Source organism: Gorilla gorilla, chromosome 4, assembly GCF_029281585.2.
Source record: "Gorilla gorilla gorilla isolate KB3781 chromosome 4, NHGRI_mGorGor1-v2.1_pri, whole genome shotgun sequence".
Classification (NCBI taxonomy): Eukaryota; Metazoa; Chordata; class Mammalia; order Primates; family Hominidae; genus Gorilla; species Gorilla gorilla.
Genome location: NC_073228.2, coordinates 52,191,772 through 52,214,588, shown reverse-complemented (window position 1 = coordinate 52,214,588; position 22,817 = coordinate 52,191,772). Strand labels below are relative to the sequence as shown.

The window sequence follows — 22,817 nt, the reverse complement described above, 5'->3', positions numbered from 1 at the left end:
CCTGCCTCAGCCTCCCGAGTAGCTGGGACTACAGGCACCCGCCACCGCACCCGGCTAATTTTTTGTATTTTTAGTAGAGACGGTTTCACTGTGGTCTCCATCTCCTGACCTCATGATCCGCCCGCCTCCGCCTCCGCCTCCCAAAGTGCTGGGATTACAGGCGTGAGCCACCACGCCCGGCTTCACTCGTTGTTTCTCTTTCATCACAACAGAGTTTCATCCCTACACAAAGCTGTGGAGCAGAGAGGCCTAGCTTTCCTTTCTTTTCTTTTTTTTCTCTTTTTTTTTTTTTGAAACAGGGTCTTGCTCTGTCTGTTGCTCAGGCTGGAGTGCAGTGGTACGATCACAGTTCACTGCAGCCTCCACCTCCCAGGCTCAATCGAGCCTCCCATCTCAGCCTCCTGAGTAGCTGGGACTATATAGGCATGCATCACCATGCCTGGGTAATTTTTGAAATTTTTTGTAGAGTCAGGTCCTACTATATTGCCTAGGCTGCTCTCGAACTCCTGAGCTTAAGTGATCCTCCCATCTTGGCCTCCCAAAATGCTGGGATTAGCAGCATGAGCCACTGTACCAGGCCTGCTTTTTTAAATAGAAGGGCAAAAACAAGACTGGTTTGTTTGCAAGCGATAGCCCAGATAGAGGAGTGGTTTCCCCTCATGATTGACTTGGTCACCAGCTGAGAGCATGTGAAATGAAAACCCTACTGGTATGCTTTCCAGAGCCCAAAGGAAGCAGTGGTGGCTATGGCTCTGGAGGAGCTGCCCTGCAGCCCAAGGGAGGTCTCTTCCAAGGAGGAGTGCCGAAGCTTCGACCTGTGGGAGCCAAGGATGGTTCAGGTATCTGATGAGTACTTTCCCAGGGTATTTCCCTGGTGTGTTAATTTCTGATGTCCCAAGTGGGCCATCTCGGGTTGAGGAGTATGGTAGAGGTTGGGGGAAGAAAGACTTGGGAGTAGGGGAGGAGTTATAGAATAGAATACAGCAAAAGCTGAGGGATTAAATGAAAGTGGATGCAACTTGGATAAAGAAAATGTGGCATATATACACTAGAATACTATTCAGCCTTAGGCAAGAAGGAAACTTCTGTCATTTCTGATAATATGGATGAACTTGGAGGACCTATTATACTAAGTGAAATAAGCCAGGCACAAAAACACAAATACTGCATGATCTCATTTATATGTGGGATCTGAAACAGTTGAACTCACTCATAGAAGTAGAGAGTGAAATGTTGGTTACTAGAGGCTGGGGGCAGTAGGCATTGGGATTGGGAAAGGGGAGATGTTGGTCAAAGGGTACAAAGTTTCAGTTAGACAGGAGGGGTAAGTTTTAGTGATCTATTGCAGCAGTCCCCAGTCTTTTTGGCACCAGGGACTGGTTTCATGGAAGACAATTTTTCCATAGATGGTGGGCGGGGGATGGTTTCAGGATGAAACTGTTCCACCTTAGATCATCAGGCATTAGTTAGATTCTCATAAGAGGCATGCAACCTAGATCCCTCACAGGCACGGTTCACAATGGGGTTCGCCCTCCTATGAGAATCTAATGCTGCTGCTGGTCTGACAGTAGGCGTTGCTCAGGCAGTAATGCTTGCTCGCTCACCTTCTGTGTGCCCTGTTCCTAACAGGCCACTGCCCTGTACAGGTGCATGGCCCCAGGGGTTGGCAACCCCTTATTATACTTAATGTATATTTCAAAATTGCTAAAAGAATATATTTTATTTATTCGTCCCCCCGGCGGATGGAGTCTTGCTCTGTCGCCCAGGCTGGAGTGCAGTGGTGCCATCTTGGCTCACTGCAACTTCTGCCTCCTGGGTTCAAGCCATTCTTCTGCCTCAGCCTCCCAAGTAGCTGGGATTACAGGCACAGGCCACCACACCTGGCTAATTTTTGTAGTTTTAGTAGAGATGGGATTTCACCATGTTGGCCAGGCTGGTCTCAAATTTCTGACCTCAAGTGATCCATCCACCTTGGCCTCCCAAAGTGCTGGGATTACAGGCATGAGCCACTGCGCCTGTTGTAGATTTTAAGTGTTTTCACCATTAAAAAAAAAAATATGTGAGGTGATGGATATGTTAGTTTGATTTAATCATTCCACAATGTATACATATAACGAGACATTGTACCCCATAAATACATAAAATTATTACTTGTCAAAAATAAAGTAACATTTAAAATAAATAACAATGTATCCTGAGCCTGAAACCATATTAAAACCCAGAACTAGGCGGGACGTGGTGGCTCACGCCTGTAATCCCATCACTTTGGGAAGCCAAGGTGGGCAGATCACCTGAGGTTGGGATTTCGAGACCAGCCTGTCCAACATGGTGAAACCCCATCTCTACTAAAAATACAAAAATCAGCCAGGTGTGGTGGCTCACACCTGTAATCCCAGCTACTCAGGAGGCTGAGGCAGGAGAATCACTTGAACCCAGAGGTGCAGTGAGCTGAGATTGCACCATTGCACTCCAGCCTAGGCAACAACAGCAAAACTTCGTCTCAAAAAAAAAAAAAAAAACAAAACAAAAAGAAAAACAAAAAACCCAGAACTATTCAATTCCTTTCCCTGCTGCCATGCAGGTTGCACTAAGGAGCTGAGTGAAGTAGGGATGCTGACCAATATCTGTCCAGCTCTGTTGACCCTGTGTTGTCTATGTATTTGTAGAGAACCTAGCTGGTAAGCCAGCCCTGCAAATCCCCAGTTCTCGAGCTGCTGCCCCAAGGCCTCCAGTATCTGCTGCCAGCGGGCGTCCTCAGGATGATACAGACAGCAGCCGGGCCTCACTCCCAGAACTGCCCCGGATGCAGAGACCCTCTTTACCGGACCTCTCTCGGCCTAATACCACCAGCAGTACGGGCATGAAGCACAGCTCCTCTGCCCCTCCCCCACCACCCCCAGGGCGGCGTGCCAACGCACCCCCCACACCTCTGCCTATGCACAGCAACAAAGCCCCCGCCTACAACAGAGAGAAACCCTTGCCACCGACGCCTGGACAAAGGCTTCACCCTGGTCGAGAGGGACCTCCTGCTCCACCCCCAGTCAAACCACCTCCTTCCCCTGTGAATATCAGAACAGGACCAAGTGGCCAGTCTCTGGCTCCTCCTCCTCCACCTTACCGCCAGCCTCCTGGGGTCCCCAATGGACCCTCTAGCCCCACTAATGAGTCAGCCCCTGAGCTGCCACAGAGACACAATTCTTTGCATAGGAAGACACCAGGGCCTGTCAGAGGCCTAGCACCTCCTCCACCCACCTCAGCCTCCCCCTCTTTACTGAGTAATAGGCCACCTCCCCCAGCCCGAGACCCTCCCAGTCGGGGAGCAGGTAAGTGCTTGGAAGCACCTTTTTCCCTATCATGCTGTGAATTGATTTTATCTTTCCCCAGAGCACTCCTTGAAGACAGTAATTCGTTTATTCATTCAGTGGGTTTATTGAGTACCTTTTTATGTGTCAGGTCTGTTGGTAGGGAAATAGCAATAAATAGAAAAGGCAAAAAAATTCGACAGTCAAACTAGTAAAATATATAAATAGTATGCAGTATGCTTTAGAGAATTACAAAGAGGAGAGGAATAAGATATACTGGGGCGGGGGTCGGATGATGATATCTTTAATTGGAGGAGTGGGGAGAGAGTCAGGACAGTCCTTACTGATACGGTGAAAATTTGACAAAGACCTTAAGAAAGTGACGAGTAAGCTTAGTAGTTATCTAGGAGAACAGCTGTTGCAGGCAGTGGGAACAACAAATGTAGAGGCCATAAGGTGGAAGTATTCTTGAAACATTTTGGGGACAGCAAGGGGGCCATTGTGGCAAGACTACAAAGAGTGAGGGGAGGGAAGAGTGGTAGGACTTGGAGGTTGGAAAGCTGGAGCTGCAGGGGAGAGTGCACTGCAGGATTTTGCAAAGACCTTGGATTTAACTGTGTGAGATGGGAAGCCACTGGAGGGTTTTAAACAGAGAAGTAGTATGATTTGATTCACCTTTTAAAAAGATCATTAACTCCTATGTTGAGAACAGACCGCAGGAGGACAAAGGTGACAAAAGGAGACCAGTTACTGGGCTGTTGCAGTAAACGGCCAGATGGTTAGGACTACTGTGAATTTGTGGGAAGATAGGTGTTCAGTTTGAGACAAGTTTGAGATGCCTGTTAGGTACTCAAGAAGAGACAATGAATTGGTAATTGGCTATCAGACTCCAAAGTTGAGGGGAGAGGTTTTGGCTAGAGAGATGCATTTGAATGGTGTTGAAAACCACATGCTGGATGAAGTCACCTAAGGAGTGAATATAGATAAGAAGAGGCCTAGGAGGCTGAGGCAGGAGAATCGCTTGAACTCAGGAGGCACAGGTTGCAGTGAGCCGAGATCACGCCACTGCACTCCAGCCTGGGCGACAGAGTGACAGTCCATCTCAAAAAAAAAAAAAAAAAAAAAAAAAAAAATGAGGGCTGAGCCCTCGCCCTCCTACATTAGAGGCAAAAGAGATGAAGAATACCCAGCAGAGGAAACAGAAAAGCTTCTAGTGAGGATGGAAGGAGAAAAACCAAGAATGTGATGGAAAAACTCCAAGGTAGAGTAAGTGGTCAGCTGTGCCCAGTGCTGCAGATGGGTCAGGTAAGTTAAAGACCAAGAACTGGCATTGGTCTTAGTATCATGGGACCCTTTTGAGTAGTTTCAGTGGAGTGGTGGAGGGTGAAAGTGAAAGCTTAATTGGAGTGGGTTCAAGAATGCAGGAATAGGAGGAGAGAAATTGGAGATAGCAATATAGAAATCTCTTAAAGAGTTCACTGTAAAGTCCAGGAGAGAGGGGTGAAGATAAGTGAAGTGATTGTTGGAGGAAGATGTGGGGTTGAGAGTTGTTTTTTTCCCATCCCAAGATGGGAGACCTATTTGTATGCTGATGGAATGAGTAGCATGAAACTTAGGAGAGAGGGAAAATATTCAGTCAGAAGAGAGGGAACAGATTGCCTGAATAATGACCTGGAGGAGGCCAGAGGAGAGAGAATGTGATCGATAGATAAAGGGTTGGCCTTAGATAGGAACGTAGTTCTTCCATAGTAACAAGAGGGGAGGCAGAGCATATAGGCTTAGAAGCAAGTGGGTAGGTGGGTGTAGTGGTAGAAGCATGTGGAAAGTTTATTCTAATTTGCTTCTGTTTTCTCAGTGAAATGGAAAGCAAGAGCATCAGCTGTGATTGAGGCGAGGGAAGGAAAAGGAGAGTTGAGGAGAGAGAAGAGGCATGAAATGGTCATCTGGAGCGTGGGAGTGTGGGTGGACTAGGGAAATGTGCTCAGATGGGCAGCCACGCGAAGGGCCCACTTGAGATTATGGGCCATACATTTCATGTGAGATTAATTAGTCTCATGTGTTCAGTTGTGATTTGCAGGTACAGAAAAAGTAGAGCTGTATTTAACCAGCGTTAGCATGTTTTAGGCATGTGCGACTCTAAGGGAGAGTGGGGCAGGAAGGGAAGGGTGTATGTGAGGGAGTGATTGCAATAATGGAGCCTAAGCTGGGTGAGGAGGGAATTTAGGAACCCTGGAAAAAGAAGAGGTTGTGTAATCTCGTTATAATTAGCATAACTGAAATTTTAGAGTGAGGGAGACCGTGACAGCTCTCTGGGGCCTTATTGGACATGGGAATTTTGGCTCCCATATCGTTGTATCATTAGACTTTGAGACATACCCTCCACAAACACCTTCTTGGCCTTTATTTATTTATTTGTTTGTTTGTGTTTTGAGACAGAGCCTTGCTCTGTCGCCCAGGCTGGAGTGCAGTGGTGCAATCTCTGCTCATTGCAACCTCTTCCTCCCAGGTTCAAGTGATTGTTGTGTCTCAGCCTCCTGACTAGCTGGAATTACAGGCACGTGCCACCATATCTGGCTAATTTTTGTATTTTTAGTAGAAACGGGTTTTCGCCGTGTTGGCCAGGCTGGTCTCAAACTCCTGACCTCAAGTGAGCCACTGCGCCCAGCCCTTAGCTTTTATGTTAAAGTCAGTTTCTACAGGTATAGAACATTGATTAAGGAGTTATGTCATGGAGTCTGGGCATGATGGCTCACGCCTTAATCCCAGCACTTTGGAAGGTTGAGGCCAGCAGATCATTTAAGCCCAGGAGTTCGAGACCAGCCTGGGCAACATGGCAAAACCCTGTCTCTACAAAAAATTTTAAAAAATTAGCCTGGCATGGCGGTGCATGCCTGTAGTCCCAGCTACTTGAGTGGCTGAGGTGGGAAGACCACTTGAGCCTGGGAGGTGGAGGCTGCAGTGAGCTGTATTAGTGCCACTGCACTTCAGCCTGGGCAACACAGCAAGATGTTGTCCCAAAAAAAAGGGTAAAGGTTATATCATTAAGTAGCAAGGCATTAAAAGTCCATTAACCTGTGTGCAGCTTCTTTGTTCGGGACATACAGATTTGTACTCTAGCAGCTGGCCATCTAACATAGGGCAGCCAAACAGTGGCCTACTGCATTCCTGATCCCATATCTCCCTAGCTTTAGCCATAATGAGGTAGTGCTAAGGAGGCCCTTGATTCTATAAAGTTCAGCCTTGACTTTTTTTTTTAACTTAGGGATTTTACAAAAGACTCTTTGTCTGAGCAAAGCTCATATCTTTCTGACCTCATGCAGGAATAGAAGAAGAGAAAAATGCAATTTCCGTGGGTTGAGCTGAGCACTTTTAAATGTCTGCAGGCTTTCTTGCTTCCCACTTTTCCATTCTTTCTCTGTGGTAGCTAGGACTACAGGGATGTTGCCACCATGTCTGGCTCATTAAAATTTTTTTTTTATTTTTATTTTTTAAGATGAGGTCTGTGTTGCCCAGGCTGGACTCAAACTCTTGGGCTCAAGCCATCCTCCCACCTTGGCCTCCCGAAGCCCTGGGATTACAGATGTGAGCAATTGTACCTGGCTAGAGCAGCAATTCTTAAGAGTGATAAACCAGAAAAAAATTGAGATATTTTAGTCAGAGATCATTTGAGTATTGCCTCGATTTGTTGTGTGACATTGGATAGATCACTGATTCTCTTTTCTCACCTGTAAAATGTACATTTGAAAAGTACAGTGGGGGTCAGGGACACAGGCTCACACCTGTAATCCTAGTGCTTTGGGAGGCTGAGGCAGGAGGATCGCTTGAGACGGAGTTCAAGACCAGCCTGGGCAACATGGTGAAACCCCATTACTACAAAAAATAAAAAAACTAGGCCGGGTGCAGTGGCTCACGCCTGTAATCCTAGCAATTTGGGAGGCTGAGACAGGCAGATCACCTGAGGTCAGGAGTTCAAGACCAGCCTGGCCAACATGGTGAAACCCCATCTCTCTACTAAAATACAAAAATTAGCCAGGTGTGATGGCGGGTGCCTGTAATCCCAGCTACTCAGGAGGCTGAGACGGGAGAATCGCTTGAACCCGGGAGATCGTGGTTGCAGTGAGCTGAGATTGCACCACTGCACTCCAGCATGGGTGACTGAGCGAGACTCTGTCTCCAAAAAAAAAATAAATAAATAAAAATAAATTTAAAAAACCTAGCCAGGCATGGTAGCGTGTGCCTGTGGTCCCAGCTACTTGGGAGGCTAGGATGGGAGGATCACTTGAGCCCAGGAGGCAGAGGCTGCAGAGAGCTGAGATCACGCCACTGCACTCCAGCCTAGGCAGCAGAGCAAGACCCTGCCTCAAAACCTCCCCCCCAAAACCCAGAAACTAGCATTATTGGTTCATAGAGGTTGTTTCAAGAATTTTTTCTTTGCAGAGTAAAACACTGTCTTTTTTTTTTTTTTTTTTTTTTGAGACGGAGTCTCGCTCTGTCGCCCAGGCTGGAGTGCAGTGGCGCGATCTCGGCTCACTGCAAGCTCCACCTCCCAGGTTCACGCCGTTCTCCTGCCTCAGCCTCCCGAGTAGCTGGGACTGCAGGCACCCGCTACCGTACCTGACTAATTTTTTTGTATCTTTAGTAGAGACGGGGTTTCACCATGTTAGCCAGGATGGTCTTGATCTCCTGACCTTGTGATCCGCCCGCCTTGGCCTCCCAAAGTGCTGGGATTACAGGCGTGAGCCACTGCACCCGCCAACACTGTCCATTTTTAAGGGAATTTGAGAAAAATTGAAACCATCATACTTTTCTCAAAATTAGGGTTAATCTTGGATTACAAAAGCCTGTCTCCCATCCCAGGACTTCTTTTGGAAATTGTTTTTTAGGGACTGGAGTTCTGGCTCTGTCACTTGAAACAGTCTTAAAACTGGATCTGGGGCCGGGTGCGGTGGCTCATGCCTGTAATCCCAGCACTTTGGGAGGCTGAGGCAGGCAGATCATGAGGTCAGGAGATCGAGACCATCCTAGCTAACACGGTGAAACCCTGTCTCTCTACTAAAAATACAAAAATGAGCCGGGCGTGGTGGCGGGTGCCTGTAGTCCCAGCTACTGGGGAGGCTGAGGCAGGAGAGTGGCATGAACCCGGGAGGCGGAGCTTGCGGTAAGCCGAGATCGTGCCACTGTACTCCAGCCTGGGGGACAGAGCGAGACTCCGTCTCAAAAAAAAAAAAAAAAAAAACGAAAAATAACTGGATCTGACAAAGAGAGCCCAGAAGCTTATTGGAGACAGCAGAACCTGGCTGGATGAGGGAGGGAGCTGAAGAAGCCAAACAGATCACTCTTACCCTGCTCTATTTTGCCATTCCAGGTCATCTCTTCGCTGTCATCTGCCTGGTCTAGCTGGTGTTGGTGTCCTTGTGAACCTGGCTAACCCTGTTTACCTTGCTGCCCTGGCCTAGGAGTAGATACAAATTCTCAGGGCCTTGAGGAATCTGGGTTTTGGGGAATATTTTTGAGGGCTTAAAGAAGCTTCTATTCTTAAAGCGCTTTAGTTTGAGTAGATTTGGAATCAAAACAAGGCTCAGAGATCTGCTGGGAGTTACAAGATTTCTCTTTAATTATTGCATCTAGTGTCCCCTGTTTCTACTGAACAAAGCTTGGAAACAGTGAGGAAGAGTTGACATTCTGAGTGTGTCTTACGGGAAGCAAAAACATTTATTGGGCTTATTGTGCCAGATTGTGTGTGTGTGTACGTTATTCTATTACTGTGTTACATGCTTAACTATAGTCACTACAGCACTTCTGATAGTAATCAGGAGGAATAATATAAGATACTCTTTTCTTTGAGACAGTCTTGCTGTGTCACCAGGCTGGAGTGCAGTGGCGCGATGTTGGCTTATTGCAGCCTCCACCTCCCAGGTTCAAGCTCCTCCCACCTCAGGCTGCAGAATATCTGGGATTGCAGGCGTGTGCCACCACGCTTGGCTAATTTTTGTACTTTTTTTAAATTCGAGGTGAGGTTTCATCATGTTGCCCAGGCTGATCTCGAACTCCTGGCATCAAGCGATCTGCCTGCCTCAGCCTCCCAGAGTGTTGGGATTACAGATGTGAGCCACTATGCCTGGCCAAGATACCGTTTTACTACTAAAAACAGTTTTGTCTGTTAAGCTGAGTAGTCTCTTCACATACTATTTAGGTCACAGCTATTTATTGGGCCACATGCTATGGCACATGCCTATAATCCCAGCCCTTTGCTGAGGCGGGAGCATTGCTTGAGCCCAGGAGTTTGAAGCTGCACTGAGCTATGATCCCACCACTGCACTTTAACCTGGGTGACAGAGTGAGACCCTGTCTCTTAAAAAAAAAAAAAAAAAAAAATTGAACATGGCCTAGATACCAAAAGATGCACTTCCAAGCCACTGGATTGTAAATCTGGTTGGGAAGATACTATGCAGAATACTGGGAGTTACGAAAAGCAGTGTGGGAGAGTAGAAAGAGCAGACATGTGCCTTGCCTATTTTTATTTGATCTGCGACCTTAAACAAATAACCTGATTCCCAGTTTTCTCATTTGTGAAATGGGGATAATATTACATACTTCGCATGTGTGGCTATAAGACTTTTTAAAGATTTAATACACCGAAAATGCCTGGAACATAATAGATACCCAATAAATGGTAGCTGCTATTATTGTTAGTTAATACAGAGCATAGGAGTAAGACAAACACATTAGAATCTATTATATTCCAGTCATATTGCCATTTCTTCACACATGCTTTTGACGTTACCTTCTACTTGGTGGCAAATTTTCATCTTTTAAGAGTGAATTTGATTTTTGGAATCACCAAAAAGCAGATTCAGACATAGGTATGAATATTTTCTTTTTTTTTTTTGAGGCAGAGTTTTGTTCTTGTTGCCCAGGCTGGAGTGCAATGGCACGATCTTGGATCACCGCAACCTCCGCCTCTTGGGTTCAAGCAATTCTCCTGCCTCAGCCTTCCGAGTAGCTGGGATTACAGGCATGCACCACCACATCTGGCTAATTTTTGCATTTTAATAGAGACTGGGTTTCTCCATGTTGATCAGGCTGGTCTCGAACTCCCAACCTCAGGTGATCCTCCCGCCTCGGCCTCCCAAAGTGCTGGGATTACAGGCGTGAGCCACCGTACCTGGCATAGGTATGAATATTTTCATTGGTGGTGGTGGTGGGGCGACCTCAGAAATGAAATGTGACCATCATATAATAGTGTTTACAGCTCTGACTGATAAACTTGCTTTGGAGGCAGTTCCAAAAGAGGTGTTTGCAGTGTTTGAGCAATGAGACTGTTACTGGACATATGTAACTTCCCACAATGAATCTGCTGTATATATTTTGAAAATCGCTCATTGATATTAGAGTAAGTGACATAGCCTGTATATGCTGTGGGAGAGCAGAGGTGGAGGGACTCAGAAGAAAATGGATTGCTTTGGGAAAGCCTTGAGAAGATGGGACTTGGATTGAACCTTGAAGGATAGGGAGGATTTGGTAGTAAGGGAAGGGGGGATATCAGAATATTGTGAGGGGAGTCACAAGAGCAAAGCATATAATTCGGTTTATTCAGCAAACATTGATTGAGCACCTGCTGTGTCTGTACATTTGGCTGAACTTGGGAACCCAGAAGGAGGAACTGCTCTGACATCAAGGGGTACACAGTATACTGGGGAAAGAGCACACAGAATAAATAATTATAATAGTCTATTCAAGTGGTAGGTACGCACAAGCTGCAGTGGAAGTGCAGAGGAGGGCTCCTAACCTAGCCTAGCAATAAGAAGGGAAGAGGAGAAGCCAAGCTCAAGCTGATTGGTGTGGTAGGTTACTATGTAAGCAAAGGCTTTGAGACTTTATTTTTTTACTTATTTATGTATTTGAGATGGAGTCTCTCTCTGTTGCCCAGGCTGGAGTGCAGTGGCACAATCTGGGCTCACTGCAACCTCCACCTCCCAGGTTCAAGTGATTCTTGTGCCTCAGCCTCCTGAGGAGCTGGGACTACAGGCACACGCCACCACACCGGGCTAATTTTTTGTATTTTTAGTAGAGATGGGGTTTCATCATGTTGCCCAGGCTGGTCTCCAACTGCTGAGCTCAGGCAATCCTCCCGCCTCGGCCTCCCAAAGTGCTAGGATTATAGACGTGAGCCATCACACCCAGCCACGGTTTGAGACTTTATGATTTAGGCAGTGCAAAGCCTTTGAAAAAACTGGATCAAGTTTTTAGGGAGGTTGGTGAGTTGGTGTTATGCAAAATGAATTTGGAGGGGTAAGAGACAAAGCAAGGAGAACATTCGAAAGGCTTTTGCAGTAGAACAGGCTAAATATAAGGAAGACCTGAATTAGAATTGTGGAGGAAGGCATGGAAAAGCAGAAAAAAAATCAAGAACAGATAGGGTTCTTGACTGACTAGTGGGAAATGTAAAAAGGCCATACATTTATTCTGAATGTTGGTATCTGGAAGAATGGTGATGCTGTTCAAGTAATAAGGACAAAGGGGAACCAGGCACTGTAAGCCTCTGTGGGGTGCGTTACTCTTTTAGCTCATGTGTTTCAAGTCATTCTACCCCTTGCCGTCTCCACATCCAAACCTAAATACTTTGGATTTTAATTGCAGCTCCTCCACCCCCACCACCTGTGATCCGAAATGGTGCCAGGGATGCTCCCCCTCCCCCACCACCGTACCGAATGCATGGGTCAGAACCCCCGAGCCGAGGAAAGCCCCCACCTCCACCCTCAAGGACGCCAGCTGGGCCACCCCCTCCTCCTCCACCGCCCCTGAGGAATGGCCACAGAGATTCTATCACCACTGTCCGGTCTTTCTTGGGTGAGTAGCTAGCTATCTTTAGTCTCATGGTTCCTGCGGTGACTTCACCCACTCCAGTGCCGTGGCTGCCAGATGGCCACCATAGAGTGGGAATGGCCACATGGGATCCTTTGTTCACAATAGTTCTCCTCCTGACTTCATCCTCAGAGGTATGGGCTGTGTTCATTGACTTCCTTATCTTGATATGAATTCTAAGCATGGATGCTTTGGAATAGATTGAAGTAAAATCAGCAAGTGTTGTGCTAACTCTAAATCCACTCCAAAGATCACTTTTTGTAGCTAGCTTTTAGGTCAGAGACTCTGTATCTTCTTTAGGATTATTCAGACAGGACTTATGTATTCTCCTAGGAAGGAGTGTTCCTTTCTAGCTCTTCAAAAACAAAACACTTGATTGTTCTTGGAATTATTATTTTTTAATTATTTTTTATAGAGACTGGGTCTCTGTTGCCCAGGCCGCTGTCAAACTCCTGGTCTCAAGCAGTCCTCCAACCTCGGCCTCCCAAAGTGCTGGGATTACACATGTGAGCCATCACATCCAGCCTTTCCTTGGAATTCTTGAAAAAAAAAAAAAAAGAAAAAGAAAAGTCCCATGGCACATTGCCTGGAAAGAAAAAAGAAGAAAGAATGACAAAAAATATTAAAGAAAAAAGGATTGGGCGCGGTGGCTCATGCCTGTAATCCCAGCACTTTGGGAGGCCAAGGTGGGAGGATTGCTTTTAGCCCAGGAACTCAAGACCAGCCTGGGCAACATGGCGGAACTTCATCTCTCTAAAAAATACAAAAATTAGCTGGGTGTGGTGGCACACGCCTGTGTTTCCAGCTACTCAGGAGGATTGCCTAAGTCCAGGGAGGTTGAGGCTGCAGCAAACCATTGATCACATCACTGCACCCCAGCCTGGGTGACAGAGAGAGTCTGTCTCAAAAAAAAAAAAAAAAAAAAAAAAAAAAAGTCGGCTGGGTGCACGCCTGTAATCGCAGTACTTTGGGAGGCCGAGGCAGGTGGATCACCTAAGGTCAGGAGTTTGAGACCAGCCTGACTAACATAGTGAAACCCCATCTCTACTAAAAATATAAAAAATTAACTGGGCATGATGGCACGCAGCCATAATCCCAGCTGTTCAGAAGGCTGAGGCAGGAGAATCTCTTGAACCCAGGAGGTGGAGGTTGCAGTGAGCCAAGATTGTGCCACTGCACTCCAGCCTGGGTGACAGAGCAAGACTCCGTCTCAAAAAAAAAAAAAAAAAAAAAAACAAAACCCAAAACATTACACACATTAATCCAAAGCCACTAACTAGCAGTGTTATTTTGAGGAAGTCACGTTACTTCTCTGGGCCTCACTTCCCTTATTTGTAAAATTAGGTTGACTAGATCAGAAGTGTATCAGATTAACTTTTCCAAGATTATAAATGTTGGGGGGGCTCTACCTAAGAGATTCTGATTCCTTGATTCTGGGATGTAACCCTAAGTAAAGGTTGTCCATAGGCTGTTGTTAGACCCGTCTGTTGAGGACCCTTGGAAGAAATCTCTGAAAGGTCCCTTGCAGCCCTAACACCCTAGATTTTTTTTTTTGAGATAGCGTCTTGCTTTGTCATCCAAGCTGGAGTGCAGTAGTGCAATCACGGCTCACCGCAGTCTCGACCTCCCAAGCTCAAGCAATCCTCCCATCTTTCAGCCTTCCAAGTAGCTGGGACCACAGGTGTGCACCACCATGCCTGGCTAATTTTGTATTTTTTTTGTAGAGATGAGGTTTTGCCATGTTGCCCAGACTGGTCTCGAACTCCTGGGCTCAAGCTACCCACCCACCTTGGCCTCCCAAAGTGCTGGGATTATAGGCATGAGCCACCATGCCCAGCTTCTAGATTCTTTAATGGTTGCTGTCCTTACCTACCCACTGTCCTCCATGTTGTAGTCTATTCCTATTAGGTATGCCAGGGTTTTTACTTTAAAGATATATCCTTATTGTAGAAACCTTTGGGATGTGATCAAGCCGCACTTACAGAAAATTTGAGCCTTCTGATGGAGGGGCTGTAGAAAGTAGGAGTAGAAGCCATGAGATGGCTGTCCCAACTATGTAAGTGAAGGTAACATGGACTGAAAGGGAATTATCTGGTCAAATCTCTCACTAGTCATAGACAAATATTCCCATTTTAAATTAATTCCTACCAATTTCTGGATTTAGATCAGTTGTTTTCCCGTGGTGACAGTCTGTAAGATGTTATTAAAACCCAGAATTGGCTGGGCCTGGTGGCTCACGCCAGTAATCCCAGCGCTTTGGGAGGCCAAGGCAGGTGGATCACCTGAGGTCAGGAGTTCAAGACCAGCTTGGCCAACATGGTGAAACCCTATCTCTACTAAAAATACAGAAATTAGCCAGGTGTGGTGGTGCATGCCTGTAATCTCAGGGACGCTGGGGCAGGAGAATCGCTTGAACTTGGGAGGTGGAGGTTGCAGTGAGCCAAGATCATGCCACCGCACCCCAGCCTGGGCAACAGAGTGAGACTCCGTCTAAAAAAAAAAAAAAAAAAAAGAATTATATTTCTTTCTGCTACCATGCAAACAACTGGGCTCCTTTCCTGTTCTGTGCCTGACTTGGTGGAAAGGTTTAAAGAATCAGCTCAGGCAAGGCGTGGTTCACACCTGTAATCCCAGCACTTTGGGAGGCCAGGTGGGGAGATTGCCTGAGTACAGGAGTTTGAGACTAGCCTGGCCAAGATGGCGAAACCCCGTCTCTACTAAAAATACAGAAAACTAGCTGGGCGAGGTGGTGGGCACCACTGCACTCCAGCCTGGGTGACAGAGCGAGACTGTCAAAAAATAAAGAAAGAATGGGCTCAAAGACGCACTACTTAGTACAGAGAGGTTTCGAATACATGCTCTGTGCATGCAAGGCACGTGGGGTGATGCTGCTGCTGTTCTCAGGGTGGTTGGTTTGGTGGGGCAGTAGGTCCTCACAGTACCTCAGAATGCCTGAGAGATTAGTAAGTGGGGAGGGTCGAAGCGATCAGAGGCCTGTGGGAGCACAAGCAAGGATGATAGGAATTAATATTCTATTCTTTTCGCAGATGATTTTGAGTCAAAGTATTCCTTCCATCCAGTAGAAGACTTTCCTGCTCCAGAAGAATATAAACACTTTCAGAGGATATATCCCAGCAAAACAAACCGAGGTGAGAATAATAAGAAGGTTTTTCCATAATTGCATAGAATGTAGAATCTGTGCATTTTCTTAGGTTAAAATTTGCTTCTCGCTGGGCACAGTGGCTCATACCTATAATCCCAGCACTTTGGGAGGCCAAGGTGGGTGGATCACGAGGTCAGGAATTCGAGACCAGCCTGACCAACATAGTGAAACCCTGTCTCTACTAAAAAATACAAAATTAGGCTGGGCGCGGTGGCTTACGCCTATAATCCCAGCATTTTGGGAGGCTGAGGTGGGCGGATCATGAGGTCAGGAGATCAAGACCATCCTAGCTAACATGGTGAAGCCCCGTCTCTACTAAAAATACAAAAGATTAGCCGGGCGTGGTGGCACACACCTGTAGTCCCAGCTACTTGGGAGGCTGAGGCAGGAGAACCGTTTAAACCCAGGAGGCGGAGGTTGCAGTGAGCCAAGATCACGCTACTGTACTCCAGCCTGGGTGACAGAGGGAGACTCCGTCTCAAAAAGAAAAAAAAATTGCTTCTCATCATCTTCATTGTCCTTTTTTTTTTTTTTTTTTTGAGATAGGGTCTCCCTATCGTCACCCAGGCTGGAGTGCAGTGGCGCCATCTCGGCTCACCCCAAACCTCCGCCTCCCAGGTTCAAGTGATTCTCCTGCCTAAGCCTCCCAAGTATCTAGGATTATAGGCGTGTGCCACCGTGCCCGGATTATTTTTGTAATTTTAGTAGAGACTGGGTTTTGCCTGGTTGGCCAGGCTGGTCTGAAACTCCTGACCTCAGGTGATCCGCCCGCCTCGGCCTCCCAAAGTGCTGGGATTACAGGCGTGAGCCACCTTGCCTGGCCACTCATCTTCATTTTCTTAGGCAAAACAACAGTAACACGTAGTCCCCAGATTTTAAAGGTTAGCTTAAAGAGCCTGTCTCTCATTTTAGGAATGTGTGGGTTGTTCAGATTCTGGTGGGTGACCTGTATGTGTGTGGTCTTTATTTTGTTTTTTTTCAGCTGCCCGTGGAGCCCCACCTCTGCCACCCATTCTCAGGTGAAGCCTGGCTTGGTCCTGTTCCTCAGGAAAAGGATGGACCTTCTCTTCTTCTCAGATGGTCCCTTCCATTCCCCTGAAACCTGCATGAGAGCTCCTAACATGTTTCTCCAATGCAATCAAGCCCTAGACTCCAAATGTCCTCTCAGCTCACCTCCATCTATGCATCTTATCTCTGGATTTGGTGATCAGACTCTATATTGACAGTAGGATCTCAAACCCTGCATCCATCCTTCCTCCAGCAAGCCCTGCTAGCCACATGAGGAACAAGTTTCCGTGTCTTCTGCCTTCCTCTTGGGGAAAGGTGCCTTGTTGTGATGAATTAACTCACTGTTAGGGCAGGGTGGAGAATGGTACTCCTTCCTTCTCCTGTCCACTGTGGGGGAAGCTTGGCAGGTATATTATATTTCATCATTTAGGAGGCTGGCATGACCAGGACTTATGGGTGGGAGGGGAGCATTTTTAGTGAAGCAAGAAAGGAGTTTGCCAAGAAGTGATCTGTTTTAAAGGTCATATTTGGAGAAAGGGCAAGGAATTGGGTCTGCTTTATTTTTAGGGGTATTTTGTTTTTGTTCTCACCTGCTGCCCCTCCCCCCTACCACCCCAGGGATAAATTGGATATAAACACTAAATACTAATCAGTTGAACTTAACATTTAATAAAAAGAAAGGGTGAAATAAACTGAAGACCATTTTAGAACTAGTCAGTTCTCTGCAGCAAAGGGAACAGGAGCCATTTGAACCCTCTGGGACCCCTCACCCCACTGCTTCAGGGTGCTAGGCTGAGGGATGTTTTTCCTCCCCCTTACCGCCCATGCCCTTGAAAGAAAAGTCACTTTTTGTGGAGGGCATCATTCATTCCTGATTCACAAACCCCAAAAACCTCTGGTGGGAGATAGGAAGATGGGGCGTGGGCCTGGGCCTTAACCTCAATCTTGTGTCCGCCTCAGTCTTTTCTGACTGGCCCTGAAGTTGTCAGTGGCTCTTTCTGTCCTTCAGCCCCTGGAAGGTGCTCCAGGATAACAAAGAAGGGCAGGTTGAAGCCCCTCATGGAAGGAGCTGGCTTTGTGGGGCTGCAAAGGACTTTTAAGTCCTGCCTGTACTGAAGTTCACAGCCCACCTGACTGAGCAGACTCTTCCTGTTCCTTTCTCTACCACCCTTGCCTTCCCAGGACTGCACGGTTTAACACAGCAGAGTACAGAAGGGTGAAGAAGTGAGCAGAGGCTTATGAAGATATTCAGATACTCTTCTATGCCAGGAAGCACAAAGACTTTGTTGAGATTTGCCTCAGTTCAGTAGATCTTCCTTGGCAGCCAGCCATAGGTTGTTTCTTTGTCTTCCAGGTCCTAAAAAGCACAGAGAAAATGGAGGTCCCCAGTCTAGGTAGGAAGCTGATTGGACGAGGACTTCTTTTTTTCCGACGGCAGGATGGGGCTCTTGGGCTCCACACACCAGATGCTTTGGTTTTCTACAACTGTTGCTATGTGTAGAGGGTGCTCAGAGCATGGCATGAGAGCAAGGAGACCATGGCTACTCTTTGAAATGGATGGGGAAAATTAGCTTAAAAATTTAATCACACACATCACAGGCTTAAACTGTCTTAGGGACTTTTCCAGTTGATTGGATCACAGGCTAGGGATCTGTGCATGGTGCCAGGTGAAACCCAAGTCTCCCCAGTGCTAGGTGAGGGAGGGCTCAACAGGGGTAATGTGTATGGGGTCTGCCGTCCTTTGCCATCCCCTGGACCATATTAACTCTGGGACAGACCATGATTAGGTCTGTCACCAAACTTTTCCTAATCATTTTTTATGTATCATTCTTCTTTCTAATCTGTTAGCAGTTATCTCCCAGAAGTATCCCTAGCATCCTGAAGCAAACAGAACTGCCGGGCGCTGTGGCTTACGCCTGTAATCTCAGCAATTTGGGAGGCCGAGGCGGGCGGATCACCTGAGGTCAGAAGTTCGAGACCAGCCTGTCCAACATGGCGAAACCCCGTCTCCATTAAAAACACAAAAATTATCTGGGCGTGGTGACATGTGCCTGTAGTCTCAGCTACTGGGGAGGCTGAGGCAGGAGAATCGCTTGAATCCAGGAGGTGGAGGTTGCAGTGAGTGGAGATGGCGCCACTGCGCTCCAGCCTGGGTGACAGATTGAAACTCCATCTCAGAAAACAAACAAACCAAACAACTGAGAGAGGGGATGCTAGTGGAGGGAAAAGGAGAGAGTACAAGAGTTGATACTGCAGCAGAGTTCCAGGGCAGATGCTGACAAGTGACTGAACTTTGTGAAGTCTTCCCATTTATTTTTGAAATGGGAGTCGATGCCTTTTGTACGTTATCAAAGTGTTGGTTTTTTTTTTCCTCCTTTACTCAGACATAGAGCATCAGAATATCACGAGTAAAGCCAAACCCCAGCTTTTCACTGGGGCTGATATCTTCCTCCCCATGGCCCACTGCCCCCTCATATTCCCCAGCACTTGGACTGTGTCACATGGGTGTTGATTGTATACTTGTTGTCTTGGCCTCATGCAAAAAGGCCTGGGTCTAGATCTAGTCAGATGAGTTTTTTTTAGAGCATGTTGATGATACAACACCTGTTTAAATGTCTTTGCCTTATATGTTATTTGGTCCCGCTGTTAATAATAGATTTATTACTATGTATATTTACTATTGAAGATGGGAATGTGATCTGCATAGTTATCAGTCTATTTTGTATGTTGTAAAAAGCTTCTAATTTAGGTTTAAGGTGGGCTGGCTACAAGAGCACTAAAACTCACCTTTTAAACTGCTCTTTTTATCTGCTTGTGGGAATGTCGTCTCTTTCGTGGAAGATTGGGTGGTCTCATGTTGAGGCTGTTGCCCAGTCCCATTAACTCCCTTGTCCCCCAACGGAAGGAAGAGACATTGCCCAGCTAAGCATCAGGAAGCTGTGTTAAAAGCCCTTGTATGGGTTTGGTTTTGTGATGTTTTTCCCTAATGGGAAAAACTTTATAGTTGTTTCTTACTGCCCTGTCTGGGAAGCAGGGCAAACCTCCAGGTTTTTAAATGAGCTAGATGCCTCTCTTCCCCTTCTCTGGTCACTGAACCTGGACCAAAGCACTTTGATATTCCAGGTGTGATTTTCTCTGTCACGGGGATTTGCTCCACTGCAGAGCCCCATCATTTTCACAGCGTAGGCCAACAGAGTGAGAACCTAGGGCTACCCTAGCTGATGGATGTGAGGCTGCTGTCTACAGGAGCTCATCCCAGCCCTGCTCACTGGCAGTGGCAAGGATACTCGTCATCGGCCATTGCACTGGGGAACTCTGTCACCCCATGGCTTCCCAACTTGAAACCCAGATTTACCTCCAGGGAGAGGTGAGAAAAAAATTGTAAATAGACTTGCTAAAGAGCAACTCAGGGTTGGGGTGTGTTTTAATTCTCCTGATCACTTGAAATAATCTGTAGGCTGAGTGCTTATGGGGGTGGGGGAGAAGGGTGACTCCAGGGTCCTTCCCTTTTGTGAAGCTCTGGGGGTGGAGTGTGGGCATCTGAGGCCCTATGATGGCACTACATTGAGCTGTCTGCCCTTCCGGAAACCCAACCTGCAATCAACTGCAAATCAAATTCTTCACATTCCAGCTACAGTCTTTCTTTCCCCATTGAATCTCAGTCCCTGGCCATGTGGTCAAGGTGGCTTTCTGTTAAGCTACCCTAATTTCGGGAATGGGAGGGGAGAGAGGAGGGCCATTACAACTCTGCCTTCAAGACTCATCTCTTAAAAACAAAACGAAACAAAACTACAACCACCATCAAAACCACACGCAAAAAAAAAAAAAAAAAAAAAGGATAACTTTAACCGAAGGAAGGGTTTGGTTCCATTCAACTCCACATTCATTGTGCCTTTACTTGCATTAGATTTCTGTGCTTTCTTCCTCTCCCTCTTTGAAGCAATTAAAATCTTCCTTGATAACTGCTGTTTCTTTCTACTCTTGTTTCTGGCAGTTTAGTGGGTTCCTTCTGTAGTTGTCTTAAATCTCATTCCACTGGTGGCAAGATGGGGCCTAGCCTTCTTTTCTCATGTCTAATCTTTTCCTTTCTCTTGGTGCCCTCCATGGAAGTCACAGTCAACACTGAATAAATGACTAGAATGACACGTGTGCGTGCGCACGCCCGCGTGTGTGTGTGTTCATCTGTCTGCATGTGGATCAATTTCTGTTAGAAAATAATTTATTGTATGATTTATTTTGGAGTTATATTCTGATTACAGTGCTCCCTCTCCCAAATAGCATTGATTTTTTCTCCCCTCTAAAATGTATAATCTGGTCTCAGGTTGGATTCTTTGGTACATTTCTTTCTTCTGGATGCCGTGCAGCTTAATTAAAACCTTGCTTAAAAACAAAAAGTGAAAATTGTGTACTCTTGTCTGGAATACTGCCTCAAGTGGTGGCACAGAGAGGGGAGAAAACCTTTGCCTCATAATTTGGGTAAGTGTAGTGGTTTGATTCCAGGTCCCTTGAAAAAGTAGATCTACTGAATTGGGCAGACTCATCTATAGCTTTCTGAGGGTCTTCTCTCCTCCTCTCCAGCTGTATTTTGAAAATTACAGTTCTAGTTGGCTGGGCGCGATGGCTCATGCCTGTAATCCCAGCACTTTGGGAGGCCAAGGCGGGTGGATCATTTGAGGTCAGGAGTTCAAGACCAGCTTGGCCAACATGGTGAAACCCCGTCTCTACTGAAAATACAAAAATTAACCGGTGTCATGGTGCATGCCTGTAGTCTCAGCTACTCGGGAGGCCGAGGCAGGAAAATCACTTGAACCCAGGAGGCGGAGGTTGCACTGAGCTGAGATCATGCCACTGCACTAAAAAAAAAAAAAAAAAATTATAGTTCTCGAGTTCTAGTTACCCTTCCTGGGAGATTCTGATGGTCCTTATTTTATTATTTATTTATTTTTTTTTTTGAGACAGGATCTTGCTGTCATCCAGGCTGGAGTGCAGTGGTGTGATCATAGCTCACCGCAGCCTCCAACTTTCAAGCTCAAGTGATCCTCCCACCTCAGCCTCCCATGTAGCTGGGACCACAGGTGTGTACCACTATGCCTGGCTAATTTTGAAAATTTTTTTGTAAAGACAGGGTCTCCCTATGTTGCCCAGACTGGTCTCAAATTCCTGGGCTTAAGTGATTGTCCCACCTCAGCTTCTCAAAAGTGCTGGGATTACAGGCATGAGCCACCGCACCCAGCCAGTCCTTATTTTATATTTCTACCTAACTCCCCTTTGCCCACGATTTCAGGGAACCTAGGAGGCTTCCTGGCCTTGTGACCTTTTCCTTGAATCTCTTATAATTCTTTCTACCTGTGTTGCATGGCAGATTCTCAGATTGAGGCTAAAGAAAAGAAGGGTGGGGACAAAGCATACAGAATGTGTGTATCTGTTTTTATGTGGGTGTTGGCTGTTTTTCGTCACTGCTTTTTAAGCTGAATCTTAGCTGGTTTTCTTGAACTTTGACTTTAGGTGTAAAAATTCAACCAGACATTCTCTCCTTACTGTGGTCAGCTGACATCATAACCACTAAGGCTTAACGAGCTTAACTTGCACTTTCATCACTAGCAAAGGTCTTGAAGTTATTTCTCTTACTGATTCATAATGGGTGTGTGTATGAATCACTCTCACATAATTTAGATATAAAAACCTATGAGGATGAGGGAGGGAGGGGAAGAAAAAAAAGGACTCCTTTTTCATCCGTACTTCCCAGATGGGCTCAATCTCCGATTATTTGACCCATCATTGTTATTAATATGGTTAATAAACTACCTATTTATTGATTGAATTGTTCCTCCTGACTTGAAATAGCCTGCAAATGGAGCTTGCCTAAATGACCTTCGAATTCCTAACCCTATAATTCATTCTGTCTTCTTGTGATGGTATTGCTAGTGTGTGTGTGTGTGTGTGTGTGTGTGTCTACACACACAGTCACATAAAAGGATGCCAGACAGGTTCTTCCAGTGTGATTCGATTCCTTCTCCATGATACTGTGTATGAGTTAGCAGGTGATAAGGACACTAGTTTTCCTTCCATTACTGAGGCAGAGCTGCTTGCCATGAATGTACCTCTTAAGTATTTCCCAACCCAATCTAACCATGAACTAAACGACCCACTGGAAGAAAGCTGCCTGTCTCCAACTTCCTAGTACTCTGCAAAGAGAGGTAAAGGAACTATGGAAAATGAATTAGAACTAGAAATATGTCAGCCTCAGGATTCTGACTGCCCCAGAGGATAACTGGGGAAATGGTTTGCCTCTGACATCACTGGAGCCCAGTCTGGATCATTTTCACACATAATTGAATTCATTCTCCATTCCTAGGCTTAGGGGTGTGAGACTTAAAGGACTGTATGCTCTCCAGCCACAAGTGTTTATGCAAAGGGTGGATGTCCACTTGGCAAGAATGTCCTTTCCATTCCTTCATTCAGCAAGCTCTTATTGTACA

The 22,817-nt window shown here is 46.3% G+C and overlaps 1 protein-coding gene across 4 annotated transcripts in view; it reads left to right on the top strand.

Annotated features, from left to right (window-relative positions):
• Nucleotides 1-20,739, top strand: part of WIPF2 (WAS/WASL interacting protein family member 2) — a 62,261-nt gene extending 41,522 nt beyond the window's left edge. For all 4 annotated transcript variants that reach the window (XM_004041764.5, XM_004041765.5, XM_019028044.4 and 1 more), the window contains exons 4-8: nucleotides 723-839; nucleotides 2,667-3,323; nucleotides 11,943-12,152; nucleotides 15,215-15,316; nucleotides 16,313-20,739. In XM_004041764.5, coding sequence (XP_004041812.3) covers nucleotides 723-839; nucleotides 2,667-3,323; nucleotides 11,943-12,152; nucleotides 15,215-15,316; nucleotides 16,313-16,353 — 1,127 coding nt within the window. In that variant the 3' untranslated portion in view covers nucleotides 16,354-20,739. The remainder of the gene's footprint in view (nucleotides 1-722; nucleotides 840-2,666; nucleotides 3,324-11,942; nucleotides 12,153-15,214; nucleotides 15,317-16,312) is intronic.
• The last annotated feature ends 2,078 nt before the right edge of the window (nucleotides 20,740-22,817 follow it).